This window comes from Athene noctua, chromosome Z, assembly GCF_965140245.1.
Source record: "Athene noctua chromosome Z, bAthNoc1.hap1.1, whole genome shotgun sequence".
Lineage (NCBI taxonomy): Eukaryota > Metazoa > Chordata > Aves > Strigiformes > Strigidae > Athene > Athene noctua.
Genome location: NC_134077.1, coordinates 53,897,225 through 53,914,924, shown reverse-complemented (window position 1 = coordinate 53,914,924; position 17,700 = coordinate 53,897,225). Strand labels below are relative to the sequence as shown.

The 17,700-nt window shown below is 39.5% G+C and overlaps 1 protein-coding gene across 5 annotated transcripts in view; it reads left to right on the top strand.

Moving 5' to 3' along the window:
• The window catches only part of DAPK1 (death associated protein kinase 1), a 93,228-nt gene that overhangs the window by 46,135 nt on the left and 29,393 nt on the right, over positions 1-17,700 (top strand). For all 5 annotated transcript variants that reach the window (XM_074931323.1, XM_074931322.1, XM_074931325.1 and 2 more), the window contains exons 4-13: positions 7,570-7,708; positions 9,634-9,763; positions 10,044-10,092; positions 10,225-10,251; positions 10,668-10,820; positions 10,965-11,010; positions 12,598-12,687; positions 13,971-14,063; positions 16,245-16,364; positions 17,513-17,611. In XM_074931323.1, the coding sequence (XP_074787424.1) occupies positions 7,570-7,708; positions 9,634-9,763; positions 10,044-10,092; positions 10,225-10,251; positions 10,668-10,820; positions 10,965-11,010; positions 12,598-12,687; positions 13,971-14,063; positions 16,245-16,364; positions 17,513-17,611 (946 nt within the window). The remainder of the gene's footprint in view (positions 1-7,569; positions 7,709-9,633; positions 9,764-10,043; positions 10,093-10,224; positions 10,252-10,667; positions 10,821-10,964; positions 11,011-12,597; positions 12,688-13,970; positions 14,064-16,244; positions 16,365-17,512; positions 17,612-17,700) is intronic.

Genomic DNA, 17,700 nt, shown 5'->3' with positions numbered 1-17,700 from the left:
CACCTACTTGGTTCCCCTTTTGCTGGCCTTAGATGCCTGATCTGTCTCTTCTCTTGCTTTTCCTTCCATTTTATTATGTTTTAATTTAGTCTGCAGACGTGCAAAATAGACTCATGGTGCTTTGTAGAGCCTTGGCTATAGTTTCTCAGTGGAACTGCAAAGTTTAAATACCCTTATCCTAAATTATATAGTAGCTCCTTAGAATGCTCAAAAGTAATGCAGATGGTCTTGCCTTTTAAAATAGCTTGATAGCAATAGCTGACTCTTTTCACTGGGAAGTATGGATGGAGTTGGGTATTGATGGTTTTTTCTCTGTGAAAAATATACCTTCATTTCTGAAATGGAAATCTTATTTGAAGACCATTAGCTCTTGTAGTATAGTTCTGAGTGAATATCTGGTTTTAATTTTTTTTTAAAATAATAAGAATAAGGCATTGAAAGTCGTAGCTCAGAAGGAGAGGAATGACATTAACTTACACAACTGTGCATTAAACACTGTATGCTTTCTTTAAAATTTAGTCCTCTGCATCTCAGTGTGTCACAGAGTTGCTACTTCAGTGCTGCCCTCATAATATTTACCAAAACAACAGAGCAAGGAGAGGATAATAGATCCATGTATAAAAAGTCTGATGATCTCATGAGTTGCTCATTGAATAAGAGGCAAATAATAATGAACTCTTTAAATTCCTCTCCTATCTTATTCCTCCTCTGTTTTATGGGGAGTTAATTTAACTTGTTACATTTATAATAGCTGGGCTTTCAGAGAAGCCTGAAGTGTGCAGAGAGCTTCTTGAATTTTCAGTTGTCTTTTGACGGAAATAGCTCTGCGTTTTTTGTTAATTTTCCCTGCAAGTCATAAGAAACTTGTTCTGGAGTGGCCTTGTACTGAATTTTGGGAGGAGGATTGAATCTTTGGTGCTTACTGGGATATAACAGCAGGTAAACAAGCTCTTCAATACTAACGTGTAGATGTTGTGCCACCTTTTGACTTAAAAATCTTGAATTGCAGGCCCACAGATAGATGCACAGAGGGCATGTAAACAGGTGAGAACGAAGAACAGGGAAGCAACACATACTGGCTTTGCTCTTAGTGAAAATACAAAATATTTGTAAAAATGTATGATCTGCTACTTGAAAACAAAATAAAATATAGTCATGTTATAGCAGTGAAAATAGATTTACTCAGCCCTTATGTTTTCTGTGTTACAATGTGGTTATTAATATAATGTCTCCTTTAGGATTAAGATGTGAGGTCCATCAATCAAAAATTCTTATTTTATTGAGCAAGATACTTGAACAACCTATTACGACTGCAAAATTGTAACAGGTTTAAAGGTAAACAGGTTTTATACAGGAACACTAAAGAATTAATGCCTTAAAGGAAAGATGTCAGAGTGAACATAGAGGCTTTGCAGCTGTAAAGGAATTTAGCTGTGCCTTGACTGTACTCAAGTTCCTCTGTTAATCTGAAGGGGGGGTATAAGTTGTTGCCCATCAGTAACTTGCTAGCACTCTGGAGATCAGAGTTGTGTGACCGCACAGGTGAACCACTCAGAAAGCAGTCTTATAATTCCTAGCAGCAAACAGAGAAATTGAATGGAGAGAAGCTCTGTGCTTTCAGAGGATACAAAGTACAGATACTCCAAAGTCTTCTAAGGAAGAAACACTAATGCTTGGTGAACCTATTGCCTTTTCTCCCTTCAGGAAGCAATCTTTATCCAGCCAGTGGTTGGCCACAGTCTGTTAGACACTGGCTGCCTGGGCCCCTCTGCAGAGCCCCAAGGGCAGGCAGGGAGTGAGTTTGCGTGGCTCTGCAAACCCACACAATGACCTGGTTTCAGCCAAATTTCAACCGGGTGTTTCCAGAAACCCCAAAGCTCACTTAAAAACAAGGCTGGGGCACTGTAATGGAGGTAGAACCAGTGTACTTCCTGGGAGAAGGTGACATCCAAAAAGATCTGTCATAGGGGCTGATGTATGGAGTTTTCTGTCCCTTGTCTTTAGATTAAGACTGCCTGTATGTGTGAGATGGGGATGCACAGGTACATTGGTGAAATGGGACTCTCTGCTTGGCTTGTGGCTTTGTCTCTGAAGGTGACTATGGAATAGTAAAAAGTGCAGTGTTGTTTACTGTGAGGCTGTGTTATCCTAGATGATGCACAGGGCTAGCCTTGAAAACCCAGCAGGATTTTAGGAGGTTAGTGAAAACTGCAGTACCTTACGTAGCTAATGTCTTTACTGGCTTGTTCTGACCCATTTTGTCATCTGTGATATCTGGAAGCCCAATCAGTATTATCTAGTGATTCTGGATGTATAAGCTGGCTATGAAATCAGTGAAAGCAGATTCTGCTGATAGACCTGGGGCTACTGTAATCCAGTGAATTAATTGTGGAAGTGTGGACCTATATTAATCCTTGAAGTAATTGCCTTGCAGTGATACCATGGTTTTCTGTATACCTGTGGTGGTACAGCTTAGTATCAGGCCTGCCAGAGTCATCAGGAAAGTACAGAATAAGCAGCCTTTGGATGAGTGTGAAGAGGAAGCTAAAAAACACAACCTGAGTTACTGAGCTCTGGTGGGGACATAGGTTGCAGCCTTTCACGTACTGGAAGAGCCCCTGGAGGCCGCTTGAAGCAGGGGGACCTTTCCTTGAAGCCAGGTTTCTCTGAGCTTTCAGGTCATCTTGTTGTGCTAGTTTAACATTTTACCCATTGTTGCTGAGTAAAAACCCCATTTTTCTCATGCCTTATGTTTGTGACAGTAAAAGTAAGCAGCAGGAGAAGCTGGATGAGCACTGTGCTTGCCAGTGATAGGCAGCACCTAAAGACAGATCACAGGGTACTGAGCTCTATCCTTACAGCTGAGAAGTTACCAACAGAAGTCACAGTGGCCTGCAATTTGAGGTGAACCCACACAGGAGCTCATCCTAGGCATTAAGGGTGAGCCACATAACATGAAGGGGCACCTAAAATCCTGTAGACCAGAGGTACAGCTGCTTCTGGAAAAAAGCTCCGAGTGTGTTACATCAGTCCCTCTTCACTCACCTACTCCTTAAGCAAGGGCTGCCAAGTCACTTAGAGTGACAATATTTAAGCATCTGAAGAAGCACACACCACTTCGGAAAAATCTATCACTTTTGATAATTAAATTCCAATTTTAAGAAAGAAAAAGTACTTTTTTTTTTAACTTGTTAGCTTCTCTGGACCTCGGTTTCAAGATTTGCAAGCACTAAGTGTAATACTTCTGAAATACAGGTAACAGTTTACTACACACTGTTATAAGGCCTATGATATAATCATAAAAGAAATGTCACTACAGTTAACCTGGGGCAAAGACAGGAAGATAGTACTTAGTAGTGTTAGAGAAGAGCTATATGCACTATGCAATTAACTCTTCACAAATGTGGTATCTTTGAGATGCATAAAAACGCATGTACATCAGACTTGTAATTTCATGCAGTCTAAACTTTGAGGATATGAAATTGCACAAAATGGAATGATTGCAGATAAGCTGAAGATGAAGTTTCTGCCATTTTACACAAATACAGTTATGTTTATTTGTTAGATATCTCAAAAATAACTAAACTTTGGGAATGAAGTCCTTCTTTTGGATCTAAAAGGAATGTGTATAATCAATGCTGCTGTTCATAGATGACTAGTAAGTTTCACAGTGACTGGGTATCTTTAAAATGCCAGGAAGAATAAGAGCAAGCTGTAACAGCCAAAAAGCATACACATACCTGTGTGACATTGTCACAGTCTTAGACTGCATAGTGAGCAGCAGTGTTGCAAGTTGGCATTGCCTGAAATGCATTCTCTGAGCACTGCTGTTGCATTTGTGATGACTGATGAATGCTTTAAGCATCAGCAGGTGGTTTCACTGTTTCGCAGGATGAGTGATCATGAAGAGCAGATGAGATTACTGTGTGGTGCAGTCTTTCAGCCTCTTCCTCAGCCAAGGGTCCAGCTTTGCCGACTCACCAAACTGTGTGATGGTTAGCCCAGTGCCAAACTGTGCTTAATGCATAAAGGTGCTTGGTTTTGCTGTGACTGCTGACACATCTGACAACAGCTGGGGAAGTAGCCCCAGTGAGTCTGCCTGCTCGGTGTGGCATGCCTGTGCTCCAGTTAACAGCCTCCCGGCAACTGCAGCAAACATCCACGTGGAAACAAAAACAAGTTCCATGTGATGTCTAAGTCCCTTAGCCCAGTAAGTGGAAATGAAGAGTAATGCCAGCACTGTGTCACCATCCAGATTTCTGTTCATTATCAAAAAGTGACCCAGAGGTACCTCTGCCGAAACCTTAGACTGAAAACCTGTTGCTGTCTTTTCAGTCAGAAGCAAAGAGTGAGAGAATATGCAGTGTATCTATTTGTAAGATGTTTCTGACCAGTCTCTGCAAAATAATAAACTGTATTTAACCTTTAGGAATTCCGTTTTAATGTCTACACAACAGAAAAAGATTATTGAAAGGACCTCTCTTCCTTCCAGCCTGTAGTTCTTCTATTTAATGGCACTTAGTTTCAATAATTGCTTTCATGCAGAAAATATTACATCACAAATACCCAAAACAATACTCTCATTATTTTCTAGGCAGCTCAGTGAAAGCTCCAAGAACTCATTAAGATACACTTTTCACGCAATTTGCATTACAATAATGTAGATTAAGTCTCTTGAAAAGTAGACATGATAAAGAAGTCAAATGTATTTCCAGAAATTTGCCCAGACTGTTTAGCTATTGTTATATGTTAATCCCGTTATTTTTCATAATCAGAAGTTTAAATCATAAACAGATTATTTTTCCCTACAGAAAGGCAACATAAATTAGGGTGTACTTCCTGAATTTTTTTAATATCAATACAGTGCAAAATATAGGGGATAATATGACCATCTCTGCAGTCTCTAAGAAATTTTTAGTTAACAATGCTGCTTTTATAAATGGGAAAAACAATTTGCCACAGTGCACAGTGTTATGATTTAACCTCAGCTGGCAACTAAGCACCACACAACCACTTGCTCATTCTTTCCCCTGGCAGGGGGAAAATCAGAAGAGTAAAAGTGAGAACTCGCAGGTTGAGATAAAGACAGTTTAATAAGTGAAGCAAAAGCTGCACGTGCAAGCAAAGCAAAACAAGGGATTAATTCACTACTTCTCATTGACAGACAGGTGTTCAGCCACCTCCAGGAAAGCAGGGCTCCATCACTCATGGTTACTTGTGAAGACAAACACCATCACTCTGAATCACAGAATTGTGTAGGTTGGAAAAGACATTGAAGATCATCCAGTCCAACCATCAACCCAACATTAAGAGTTCCCAACTACACCATATCCCCCAGCGCTATGTCAGCCTGACTCTTAAACCCCTCCGGGGATGGGGACTCCACCACCTCCCTGGGCAGCCCATTCCAACGCCTAACAGCCCCTTCTGGAAAGAAATGCTTCCTAATATCCAGTCTGAACCTTCCCTGGCACAACTTGTCCTATTGCTTACTGCGAGACTCATCCCCAGCTCTCTGCACCCTCCTTTCAGGTAGTTGTAGAGGGCGATGAGGTCTCCCCTCAGCCTCCTCTTCTCCAGACTAAACACCCCCAGGTCCCTCAGCCGCTCCTCATATGATCTGTGCTCCAGACCCTGCACCAGTTTCGTTGCCCTTCTCTGGACACACTCGAGTCATTCAATGTCCTTTTTGTAGTGAGGGGCCCAAAACTGAACACAGGAATCGAGGTGCGGCCTCCCCAGTGCCGAGTCCAGGGGTAAGATCCCTTCCCTGTTCCTGCTGGCCACGCTATTGCTGACACAAGCCAGGATGCCATTGGCCTTCTTGTCCCCCTGGGCACACTGCTGGCTCCTGTTCAGCCGGCTGTCAATCACCCCCCCAGGTCCCTCTCTGACTGGCAGCTCTCCAGCCACTCCTCCCCAAGCCTGTAGTGCTGCTGGGGGTTGTTGTGGCCCAAGGGCAGCCCCTGGCATTTGCCCTTATGGAAACTCCTCCAGTTGGCCTCCTTGTCAAGTAGGACCTGCCTTTCATAAACCCATGCTGACTGGGCCTGAGCATCTGGTTGTCCTGCATGTGCTGTGTGATGTTACTCAGGGTGAGCTGCTCCATCAGCTTCCCGGGCACTGAAGTCAAGCTGACAGGCCTATAATTTCCTGGATCATCCTTCCGACCCTTCTTATATATGGGTATCACGTTGGCCAATTTCCAATCTGTCGGGACCTCCCCGATCAGCCAGGACTGCTGGTAAATGATGGAAAGCAGTTTGGCGAGCACCCCAGCCAGCTCCTTCAGCACCCTTGGGTGTATCCCATCCTGTCCCATAGACTTGTGTGTGTCTGTGTGATGCAGTAGGTCACTGAACATCCTCTCCTTCCTCCTTCTTCCCGCAGCTTTATATGCTGAAGATGACATCATATGGTCTGGGATATCCCTTGGGTCAGTTGGGGTCAGCTGTCCTGGCTGTGTCCCCTCCCAGCTTCTTGTGCATCCCCAGCCTACTCACTGGTAGGGTGTGTGAGGAGCAGAACAGGCCTTGGCTCTGTGCAAGCACTGCTCAGCAGTAACAAAACACCCCTGTGTTATCAACACTTTTCAGCACAAATCCACAACATAGCTCCATACTAGCTACTGTGAAGAAAATTATTTCTATCCCAGCCAAAACCAGCACAGTCATCTCAGTATATGTCCTTAAACTAAAAGGACATTGGTTATTTTTTAAGAGTAGTTGTAGTTCATGCTTCCCATTCACTTCAGTATCTCTTTTTCTGTTGACAGTTATCATCACTACTGCCAGACTGCTGACTGAGCTGAGAAGAGGGTCATCTTCAGTTTATTCCTTTTGCTCAGATACAAAAATCTGGATGTGCTTATGTATTCTCCTCACTTCTTAAGTCTCTTCTTTCTGCCAGTGCAGCTAAAACACTAGCTGAAAATAGTCTTAAGAGCAGTAGTGTCTTTCCCTTGTAGGAAAGATGTGGTAATGTTATAGTACAAATACAACACATACGCTGAATGTAATACAAGATATCAAAGAATATATTATATTTTCAAAGAGTTGTATGTTTTGAGGAGTTTAAAAACTGTATGTCAGGACAGCTACCAGTAACTATTTCAAAGTAAGTTTTAAATTTTGTATTTTTCAGTGGGGGGTGTGGTGGAAAAGTGATGTTGGTAGTATGAACCAATTCATGTTCATACATGTTATTTTCTAGATGTCCTGTTACATTCATACATTTTCCATATACTCACTTCACACTTAATTTTAGTGCTTTAAATGTACATACAGAGAGTAGATGGGTTTTATTTCATTTAAATTTACATAAATCCAACTGTGGGGGTTTTTTTGTTTGGTTGGGTTTTTTTGTAAATAAGACTCTCTTGACTGTTGTTTTCAGAGGGGTAGCTGCTAACTATTTCAGGTATTGAATTAAGTAGTTTTTATCTTTTTTGATACTGACAACCTTTAAAGCCTCTGGACCCTTTTCAAGGCTGGTTTGAGAACAGCTACGCTGAAAGGAACCTGTTGGTTAACACAAACTTGTCAGTAACTCTGCTTCTTCTCTCCCAAGTGTTGCAGGTGGAGAGCTCTTCGACTTCTTAGCTGAGAAAGAATCACTCACGGAGGAGGAAGCCACAGAATTTCTCAAACAGATACTTAATGGTGTTCAGTATCTCCACTCTCTGCAAATTGCCCACTTTGATCTTAAGGTGTGTTGAACAGATAAAAACATGAACAACTCTAAGCAACATCTGTTGGAGTCCTTTGTAACACCAGCCACAAATCTGTCATCGTGCAGATCTTGGCCATAGTTTTGTTTTGTTAGCTTATGTAGACAAGGGAAAGCTTAGCAATTGAAAAGAAATTACTGAACCGTAAATAGTTCCTATCTGTTTTCAGTGTAAGATTCTTCGTGGAAGATGGCAACTTCCAATGAAATTAAACCATTCTGAGGAAGCAATCTTGAAATAAAAATGATGATTATGATTTTATGGAATGCGTATGGGAACATGAAACATTCTGAACAGGATGCCTTTTTTCTGTTGTGGGTTTTTTGTTTTTTTTTTTCCTGTTGTATACATTTTATGTTCACATGAACATTATTTATGAGTACTAAATTGAAACAGTACAGAGTTAAGTATAAACCTTGTGGAGCAGACAGCAGATAATTTCCTTCTTTTTTTGCTTTTGGGGCTTTTTTGTTTCTTTTTAGAAAAACTGTTAATTGCATCCTTTTGGTAATGAAAAGAGAGCTTTTGTATCTAAACTTAGTTACTGCTTTTTTAATGTTTCGATTTCAGAATGTTTTCCTCGGTAAGGTTTTTTTTTTCCAGAGGTAGGCAGCTGAACATTCTCTAAGTCTGCTGAAGTCGGCAGCTATGTCTATATTAGCAAAAGGAAGCACAATTACTAGATTGCAGTGCAGTTCTGAAAGGGGTGCTGCGTTCTGGGAATGAGGTAGGGAAGAGTATGGTTTTAAGGGTAAGGATACCTTTTTCAGTCTCATCTTCATTACCTACATTTGGCCTTTCTGTGACAGCCAGCATGAGGAAAAAAACTGTGAATCTAGTAAGAAATACGTTTCTTACAATATGAAATGGAAAGTTTTGCTAGTGCGCTTGTAAAAAAACAAAGTACCCTTACACCAGATACTAAGAATATGTGAATTAAAGTATACAGCAAGAATTAAAGTATGCAGAAATTAAAAGCATGAAACAGAAATATAGGAGGGGAAGGAATAAAACTACATTTGTGCGTATCAGCCCCTATAATTGGGGAAGAGAGGTAAAAGAAGGGTTATGATGAAGAGATGTCCTTAATGACTCTAAAAGTCCTTAACAATGTGAGCAGGATGGATGTAGCTCCAGGAACTCTTCAGAGCATGGCAGCTTGTGGATGTGACAGGATATGGAGACTAAGTAACTGGCTCTGTGTGCTAGTTAGTGATACAGTGTAGAAGCAGGGTCCTTTGATGATAATCTTGACGTTTTATCTTCCAACTTTGTTCTGGCTTTGCAAGTCTTTGTTGTAAAATAATCCAAAGCCCGTATTTTAAAATGCAGCTGGAAGACACATGAGAACCTGCTCTCTATCCTTTTTTGTAATTTAGATGTCGAGCATTAAAATCTGGGAACTGGACCACTCCAGAAGTTTCTCTTGGAGGTCTAAAGGCAAGAAGATATATCTCCCTGATTGCTCATGCAGTGTGAAAGAAACGTCTTTCAGGGAGTAATGTTAACTAAGCCCAAATAGTAGTTTATAGGACTTTGTTTCTTGCAAGCTCCTAGCAATGCTCAGATGGCCATAGTGTAAGGACTTCTTTACAGAAGACAGTGTGTTTCAGTTAGTGTCAGTCCACATGGAAACTGCAACAGTTGCATCTATAAGAGGTAAAATCTTGGCCCTGTGGAAATCATAGCACTCCCTCATCAACATTAAATGCTAATTTTCTGTAGTTAATTTGTAGCGTATGTTAGATTGTAATAGGAAAAGATGGGATTTTTCCACTGAAGGCACAATTGAAGAGGCTGAGGGAGGTAAAGAGAAGTGTTCAATGCTGAAGAATGCAGGTGTGTGTCAGACATTTTGTACCTGTGTATGATCTGTTTTTCTCTCCCCTTCCTCCTTCTCAAAGCCTGAAAACATAATGTTGTTGGACAGGAATGTACCAAAGCCTCGAATCAAGATTATTGACTTTGGTTTAGCACACAAAATTGACTTTGGAAATGAATTCAAAAATATCTTCGGAACACCAGAGTTTGTTGGTGAGAAAACAGTTATTTCTTCAAACTATTCTTTCTCAGTCTGAAACAATATCTGTGGCTTAGCCTGGTTCGGCTGAGTTACAGATTGTGTAATTTGTGTGTAATTCTTGTCATTTTGAAATTTAAATAAGTAATTTGTAGCATTCAGTTCCAACTTAGACTTGCATTAAGTTGTTGTTATCTATCAGCATCTTACTTTATTATCTCTGGCATGTATAGGCTCAGAGTGACATAGATGTATTCTTTGACTAGGTACTGATCTTCCTGCTTTTTCCTTTAGCTCCTGAAATAGTAAATTATGAGCCTCTTGGTCTTGAAGCAGATATGTGGTAAGTTATTGGATCTTACTTGAAATAAATCTCTCATGATTATTCTTATGTTCTAACCTTTTTTTTTCTCTCCTCTCCCTCCATCTGTTTCTCTCTCCTCTCCTTCATCCCTCCCCTCCCCCTTCACTCTAGGAGCATTGGTGTAATAACTTATATTCTGTAAGTACCAAAATCTATGGGTAGTTCTTGCAAATACTGTTTTTAATTCTGATTCTGTCCTATGGGTTTTTGGTGGTGTCTGTATAAGTTAAACCATTTTGATTGCACATCATAATTCAAGTTGAATGATCATAAACTCAAAGGTGTAATTACTAAAAGAATAGCCATTAATCAGCATTGAGATAGCATGGGAGGCTGTCATCTGTAGGTCATTTTCCACAGCAGCTTTGTCTTGATCAATATTCTCTGAAATTACAGCAAATATTTTTGCCCTCGTAGATCACATCTTTCCAAAAGTACATTTGCAATCTTAAGCCACAGAAGAAAAATGTTCACTTTCTGCTGTTGTTTGATCTCAGAGGATTGAAACAGCGATGTTACAACATGTCATGAGAGGAGTGTTCTCTTTCTTGCAGTTTAAGTGGTGCATCACCATTTCTTGGAGAAACCAAACAGGAAACATTAGCAAATGTGTCTGCTGTGAATTATGAATTTGAAGAAGAGTTCTTCAATAATACCAGTGCCCTAGCTAAAGATTTCATACGAAGACTTCTAGTCAAGGATCCAAAGTGAGCTGTTCCTCTTCTGTATGCACTGTTGCACCCTGTCTCTAGTATTTCAAATTACATGGTATTCTGAGATGTTAGTTTAATAAACATATAGCAGTATGCATTTTTTACTATCTGAAACAGTTCTGTCTTATTCTATTAAAGGAAGAGAATGACTATTGAAGATAGTTTGCTGCATCCTTGGATCAAGGTTAGCATGTAATTCATTCTCTGTTGTCCTGTTAAAATTAATTCATTATTCATTTAATACTTCCTTTCCATCTTTCAAGTTCCTTAACAAGGAAAATGGGCATAATTTTTTAATATGACTTACTGAAAACTACTGCTTTCAGAATGTAGACTTCCATTAACATATCTGCTGTGTAAGGTAGCAATAGCGAAGTAGCCCACTATTGAGATTAAAGTCAAGCTCAGGCAGAGAAGCTAGTCTTCAGGGATCATTGTGCTAGCAAAGATACGTTCTCTGAATCCAGTCCAATTTTCTTTCACATTTTTCATTTTGTAATCTTACTTAGATCGGGCAAAAAAGAGTCATCTCTATTCTGTCATTCCTCTTTATACTGAAGAAAGCAGTTGATGTGGGGTTGTGGTCCACTACTTCTTGCAGTGTTCCACAGTGTTTGGTTTGGATCAAGCTGTTGTGGTGCTGCTAGACTGAGAAGGAGAAAAGGGGACCTATCATTCTTCTTAATACATGTAATAATACCTGCCACTTATTTTTTTTAATTCCGTATCACATTCTGATTTGAGTAGTAAACCTCTTGAGTGCCATTGATTTCCCAGGTCTTGGGGATGCACAGTGGTTATTTGACTCTCTTCCACTTCCCAGAGAACCTGTTAGCCGAATATTTATCTGTGCCACAGCTGCTCCCGTTCATAGTTCAGCATCCTAGGCCAGACATTTCTACACCAATACACCAAACTACAGATTTGACTGTGCTTTTCTGACTTTTTGATGGTGTAATCTTAAACAGTTGAAACATGTTGGATGTGTTGAAATGATTTTTCAAACTGCTCAAGCAAGCATTGTCCAAGTTTGTCTCTCAGGAACCAAGATCTCCACATGTTGTTATGTTCCTTTATATCTTAACTTTCTGGCATTCTCCCCCCACCCCACTGGTCAGACCCTCTTTTCCCCCTTCCCATCACTACATTTACCTGCATTTCTCCATAAAAGTGACTTCAAGTGTGGGATCATATAATGGAAAATTTGGTATACTCCACTGGTAACTGGTGCTTAGTATTAACCTGTGAGAAAGTTCAGAAGGTGCAGCCTTAGAACTTGCTGCACAAGCAGGTGGGATATGATTTTTTGGGGTCCCAGCAGTATCCAGCTGATTACACTGAAATTGGTACAAAGTTTAACTGCATTCAAAATCAGCCAGGAAATCTTCCCAGGAGACAAGATTTATCTAGGAGATGATACCCAATACTTCTGTCAGAGGAAGGTGAAGGATAAAGCTAAACTGTTGGCTGTTGGGTTTTTTTGTTTAAAATGAAAAACCTAATTTTAGTATTGCATAAAATACACTTACATATGGATTTCCTTTAGGGCGTTTTCTCAAGAAATTCCATCTGCATGCCCCACTAGGCTGTGGATGTGGGGCGTGCAGATGGAATGCTGTGCCTACAATTGCTTTGTTATTACAATATCATTATCGTGTAAGTGGAAGTCATCACTGATGGACAGTGTCTTACATACAGGAGGGTACTTTATGAAAGTTTGGGTATAATTGTGGAATATGTTACAACAGCTTTATTTTTCTTCTGTGCATAGCCTAAAGACACCCAGCAAGCACTTAGTAGAAAAGCGTCTGCGGTGAATATGGAGAAATTCAAAAAGTTTGCAGCACGACGAAAATGGAAAGTAAGTCATTCAATAAATCCTCAGAATGTTGGCGACATACAAATGCAGTTGCGTTACCTGCGCCAGGGACACATCAGTGCCTTTAAGAGTGGAGAATAAGGAAGAAGACACCAATTCCTCTGTCATTTGGAATAAATTAGGTGTTTAAATGTGGTGGTATGGGAGAGGACTTCTTTGTTAATGATCTACATATAAATGCTTGTGTGTGGATTGTTTCTTTTATGCATTTAGCTGTATGCTGTCATCATATGTCTCAGTGATGTTTGAAGAGAAGGGCACTTCTAAGTGTAGGTACATGTTTTTGTGACAGTAGTCCCTGTAAATCAAACATCCTTATGCAGGCCTCACAGAATTAATTATGTTGGTAGTTCTGCCAACACTCAACAGAGTAGGAAGAAACAACTAGCATCTTCTGCAAAGGATTTTTGGTCTGACGGCCAGCCTGTTTAAAAGGTTGACATCACTTCATCTTTCCAGAAGTGGGGTAAGGTATTAGCTGAAAGTGTTGATCTGTGCAAGGAGCAGTTCATCAAGACAGTTACCTACATTCTGCATGCACATTGGGGAATCCACACTGATACTAAGCAAAGGCAGAACTGTTGTATCTGTTTATCATGAGAAGAGATGAAACGGAAGACAACAGAGGTCACTATTATTAGAAAAGGAGTTTTATTTATTGTCACAGAGGCCAAGAAATAAGATGATTTTGCTAAGCTATGGACCAAACCCACAAAACATCCAGCTATGCAGTACATTTTTTTTTTGCTTCAGTTTGATGTCTGTCATAGGTGACCATCTACGGTATTTATAAAATTTATGTACTAGTCTGCTGCCCTGGAATGAAATGGTGGGTTTAGGAATATCTTAAACTGTTTTGTAATATGGCATTTAAAGGAATGCTGTCAGCTAATTAGCACTTAGGTTTTCTGTGTGTACATACTTTTAAAATATGTACATTTAAATGTTTTCAATGTGAAGAAGAGGATGTAATACAAATCTGTTTTGCTTTGTATTTCAACAGCTTGATGAAATTGTAGCAATCCAGAATATTGTGTAGCTTTGCTTAGTGCATATGAATAGTATATTTGGATTATAAATGTCAAAAGAAGAAATTGAAGGTTCAAATGCAATATAAAAAGGAGATGGGGGTGTTGAAGTCAAACGCCAGTTTGTTTTGCTAATACAGCAGTATTCCTTTAAGATCTCTGCAATAGCATCTTATCACAAGTACTTTGTTTTGATTTTTTTTTACATATAGCTTTTTTCTTATTATTTTTAAAAAGCAATCAGTGCGCTTAATATCCTTGTGCCAAAGATTATCAAGATCTTTCTTGTCCAGAAGTAACATGAGTGTCGCTAGGAGTGATGATACTCTGGTAAGTATGTACTTACATGCTTAGAATGCTTTCTACATCTGAAACATTAACATTTTGTGACATTATTCTAATAGAAATGCTGGGCTACTGAAAATGTGCATAATTAATTAATCTTGTATGTAGGAAGAAATAGATTCCAAGGCTACGGATGTCAGTTATCCATAACTGTTTTGCCAATTATTAGGCCTAGCATAAAGGACACAGCCAGCATAAAGATGAACCAATAACCAAATTGTATTTGATACAAAAGGGTCAGTACATGGGTGAGCGCTGGGGGTACAAACAAGTCAGATTATACATAATCGACATCAATCCCACTGACCCCAACAACACCACACGACCAACAATGGGTGGAATAAATGGTGACACGCAGTCTCCCATAGAATGGACAGGAGACAACTGAGTCAACAAGCCAAATACATAAGACCAAGGAAGCCACATACTGAATCTCTACACAGACCGTGTTTACAAAGGCCAGACCTGACAGGAGGCCCTTCCCCAACAGGGAACTCTGCACAGTGCCTCCACCCCACAGACAGACACTGCCCTTCCTGCAAGTGGTCCCAGCTTTTATCCCTCGGTGGGACACCTGACCCTTGTTTCCTTAATGCAGACCCCTGGGGCTCCTTTACCCAATGGCTCTGTCTGCAAGGCCAGCACCACCCTGGAGGGAAGCCTAAAGGCAAACTCACCCCCCTTTGTGCAGGGCTGTGGGAATCACCCATATGTCAGCCTTAATTTGGGGTTTGGGATTGAAACCCCAGCATTTCAATAGCCTGATCTTCGGCATAACACAAACCTTAAAATTTAATTTATTGATTACCATGATAAGGCTGGTAGCTAGTGCTAGAAATTCATCTAGCTTGGTTTTGAAGTTTAATTCAGGAGGATTTTTGGTACTGTAGCAATTATTTGAAAAAGTTGCATCTGAATTTTTCATTACACCGTGTAGAGTAAAATAATACTGCATTTTTTAAATAGAATATTCAAAATCAGTGAGACCCTCTTAGATCCATTAAGTGCTAGACAACAGGATCACAACAAGCAGTTATGTAAGGAGGAAGTTTTAAAGTGGGTCAGTATTCAGTTTGTGGTATTAGATATGTCTGTTAGGTTTAAATAGTCAGGAGCAATTGCTGTATGTTTTGTTATAATTACAAATACTTGTAAATCCAAAAGCATTCTTGTTTAGCTTACTCTCAAGATTTTACTACACACTTGACAAATTCCCTGTGATCAGCAAAGTATGAATGTTAATATGTTTAGAGCTGGGTAACCTCATCTTTTCTGCTCATTAATAGGATCAAACTTCAAAAAATTCTGCGAAGTCCTCTTTATCCTTACTGTCTTCCCTGTGTCTCTCCTGTGCAACTTCACACTCTTGTTTCCACTCTTCTTCCTCCTGCCTTTCTGCTTTCATGCTCTTTGTTTGCTCAGTCCTGCCCTTCTTTTCCTGCTTCCCCGGCCTCATCCATCAGTATGATTTTTAACACTGGATCAGCATTTCACACCTGTGTTGCAGCAGAAAGGATGTTAGTGTTCTAAAAAATCTGAAACCTCCGGAGAGAGGAGATAAGAGTGATCCAAATATTGGGCTCAGTGAATTTCAGTTCTTTGACATTTTAGTGCATGGGAGAAAAATAAAGTTATACCTGCAGAGTTATCTAGGTTCATTACTTATGTTCTAGATTTTTAACTTGTCCATTTGTATAGATGAAAGCTTGATCCAGAGTAGCTCTCTTGTGTCATATTCCCAGATGGCTGAAACCTGGTACTTCAGTTTGTATTTGTGTACCTCTTGGGTTTTCTAATCTTCACATATCTGCCTGAAATTAGTTTCATTTCATGCAAGTATTGCATCTATTGAAAGTCCTAGGAGGAAAAAGAGAATACCTAATAAAAGAAATGTATTTGGGATCTGAATGAGTAATGAGTTCATGTATGAAGAAGAGGAAAGCATATTGTACTAGAAAATGTGGGGGGTTTTTTTGGTGTGAGTTTTCAAATAACCTGTATATGTTAGCCATATGCTTCAAGAAGGATTACAGCTTGCAGCTGAAGCTCCAAAAGACTTTGAAAATTTTACTTTAAAATTTTTTTTTTAGATGTTGTGGCAGCTGTTGAGAGGGATTTCTTTTCCTTGAAGCTTAAAATTTTTCTTCTTTCTCATTTAATTACAAGGATGAGGAAGATTCTTTTGTAATGAAAGCTATTATTCATGCCATCAATGATGACAATGTTCCTGGATTACAGCACCTTCTGGGATCTCTGACAAATTACGATGTCAATCAACCCAACAAGGTAGTGTGGGTCTGTAATGAGGTGTGTGTGGGACTAGCTATCACCCTGTTGAATAGAGCAGCGTGGTTGTAAAATAGAAATGTAACACCTGAAATGAAAAGACAAGTGGATGAGAAATAATTCTGCTTTCTTTAGGAGAGATTTTAATGTGGTCTGCGTTCAGTCTTCTCAAACTACCTGAAAATGGAGCCAAAAATATGTTGGTTTATTTTAGCCTAGGCCTTTGAGAGAGAAAGTATTAATCAAATCTATTGTCAAGAGCAGTGATATATCAAGATACCAGCCTTTGCTTTTCTTTGCAGTTGTTTTTTTATGGCAGATGAAGATGGCAGAATATGTAGGAATAGCCAGACTGCCAAAACTGACTTTGCAAAAAACTCTTTAAAGCAAAAGTCCCGTGCTGCAGAAACTAGTTATTTGAACATAATGTTAAATTATGGCATTCATTTTCAGAAATGAAATTACATTCCTACTGCAGTATTTCAGTGTGCTGTTGCTGTACTAACAGGAGTATTGGAATTGAGACCAAGAGACAAAAGTTCTGTTGCTGGCTCTGCTGTTTAACCTTGGATAAATAATCTCTGATATAATTTTCACTTTTTTGAATGTTATACTGACCTTCAGTATAAAGTACTTCAAGAATTATTCATGAAGAGCACTATAGAAGTAAAGTGTCTGTTATTTTACTATGATGGGACCTTGAAGCTTTCAAAAAATCACTGTATTTTTTGTTACAGTGGTTTGGTCCAATTTAACTTTCCCATACGTTCCTGGAGGTTTGTGTCTTTGAGGTAGTGTGGCAAACACTTGGGAAATCTGGCTTAAAATATAGACATAAAGAATTTGTAAAGGGGAACATCCTTGCCAAACTGGGCTAATGAGAGTTTAATATTAATATTCCTAATTTGAAAAGCATGCATTTAGTATGTCATGTATCATGAAGTTAATTCATCCCAAAAATATGAAAGATGCTTGTGTAATAAATTTCTTTGGACAAAGGGACAAATTATTTTCTATACAGCATTTCCTGAAGACTTAATTTGAATCTGGAAACCCAGAGATGCCAGTCAGTACCTGCCTTCTATTGCACTCTTTCCTTAATCCTTCAAAAATTAAATATGTTGTTCTTGCTTCTGTTTCACTGTTAGCATGGAACACCTCCACTACTGATTGCTGCTGGCTGTGGAAACATTCAGATGCTTCAGTTGCTTTTAAAGCGTGGATCCCGTATTGATGTTCAAGATAAGGTCAGGGTTCTGCTTTGTCACCACTCTGTATAAGATTTTTAGTATAGCAGAGGACAAGCAATTCAGACCAAGTTTTACTGGAAAAGAAA